We start from the raw sequence: 1,478 nt of genomic DNA on the forward strand, positions 1-1,478 counted from the left end.
CTGCACTATTGCAAGTCCATTGTTTACGCCCGAATGCACAGCGGAGCGAAAAGCTAACGAAAAAGAATGATGCAAACACCAACTTCGATAAAAACACCTCTGTGACAGTTACGTTTGCTCGCTCGTTGCAGACTTGATCGATCCGAGAAACACGATCACCTTTCTCGGGCCTCGTAAAACAACGGATATTTATCACACCCGGACCAGCTCTCGATCTCATTTCCATACCAGTCGAGAGCACGAAGGAGTCATCAACACTCACCTGGCGAAGGTATGTCGGGTTCTCTGTCCCTGTCGCCCTCGAGGGAGTCCTTGTCGCAGTCGGCGAAGATGTCGTCGATCTTGGACTTCTGGTCGTGCTTGGCCTTGAGGACGATCTGCGTGGACTGCGGCAGGATCGAGCGGTTGTTTTTCGGCGTGTCATACTCGTTGGCCTGCGTCGACGCCACGGACCGCACCTGCCTCTGTGGGGAGTCGTAGATGTGGGTGGCCGCCCGTGGGACGTCGTAGGTCGTGCCCTGCATCATGGAGTTCCCACTGATGGTGACCTTGTTCGACCTTGACTTCGAGGACTTAAGGCTGCCGGTCTTTTTGTTGGTGCTGCCGCCCGTGTCGATATTGGCGTACACGTTGCCGGACTTGGACGTGCCGTTAACGTTCATGTAGGTAGGCTCCTTCTCGTCCACGTTCTCGTAGACGGGCGCATCGAATTTGACGTTCTCATAGTGGAGGTCCGCCGAGCCGTGGACTTTGTCGTAGTGGTGGTGGAGGCTGTGGTCGGTGGGCCTCGGACTGTCGTAGATTACCTCGCCCTTCAGGTGGATGTTCTCGTAGTGGTTGTTGCCGCGACACACGTTCTCGTAGTAGGGCGTCCCGCCGACCAGGGACTCGGGGATCTGCTCGTAGTCGGGTTCAGGGACGCGCTCGTAGAGCGACTCGTTGGAGGAGGGCCCGTTGTATCTCACGCCGAGGAGGGACGACGTCCCTGCGGCGCGGGAGCCCTTGCCCTTGCTGCCCTTGTGCCTCGGCAGCGACGCCGAGTGGTACACAGGCTCCTGGGGACTCAGGAGGTCTGGCGTTGACTTGACCATCGTCTTCCTCGCCCTCAGGGTCTTCACAGACTCTAAAATCTCATCCACGGACGGCGCCCTTTGGAGCTTCGTCTTGCCACTTTCTAGCGCGTTGAAGTCCCCCGCTAGGCCATCGTGGAAGCTCTGCGTTCTCGATAAGCCGTACGCAGTGTTGCTGTACTCGTGAGAATAGCAATTGAGTCCCTCCTTAAAGCTCTGCGTGCGAGTTATCGAATTAACACCACAGTTTCTCAAGATGCCCACTCTTTCCTTGAAATAACTTAAGTCTTCATTATCAAACTCCGAACCAACACTATTATTCGCATTTGAACCACACGACACACTCTTAAAATTTAAATATGGCTTCCTCCTTGGCAGCGTCACATAACCGCTAAAGTCACCCTCACT

The 1,478-nt window shown here is 55.3% G+C and overlaps 1 protein-coding gene across 1 annotated transcript in view; it reads right to left on the reverse strand.

Annotated features, from left to right (window-relative positions):
• The window catches only part of LOC119589185, a gene marked incomplete at its 5' end in the record, with an annotated part of 121,836 nt that overhangs the window by 114,134 nt on the left and 6,224 nt on the right, over positions 1–1,478 (reverse strand). Inside the window, 1 exon segment of the mRNA XM_037937781.1 lies at positions 263–1,478. Within this exon segment, the coding sequence (XP_037793709.1) occupies positions 263–1,478 (1,216 nt within the window).

The sequence above is a fragment of the Penaeus monodon genome, chromosome 25, assembly GCF_015228065.2.
Source record: "Penaeus monodon isolate SGIC_2016 chromosome 25, NSTDA_Pmon_1, whole genome shotgun sequence".
Taxonomy (NCBI): Eukaryota; Metazoa; Arthropoda; class Malacostraca; order Decapoda; family Penaeidae; genus Penaeus; species Penaeus monodon.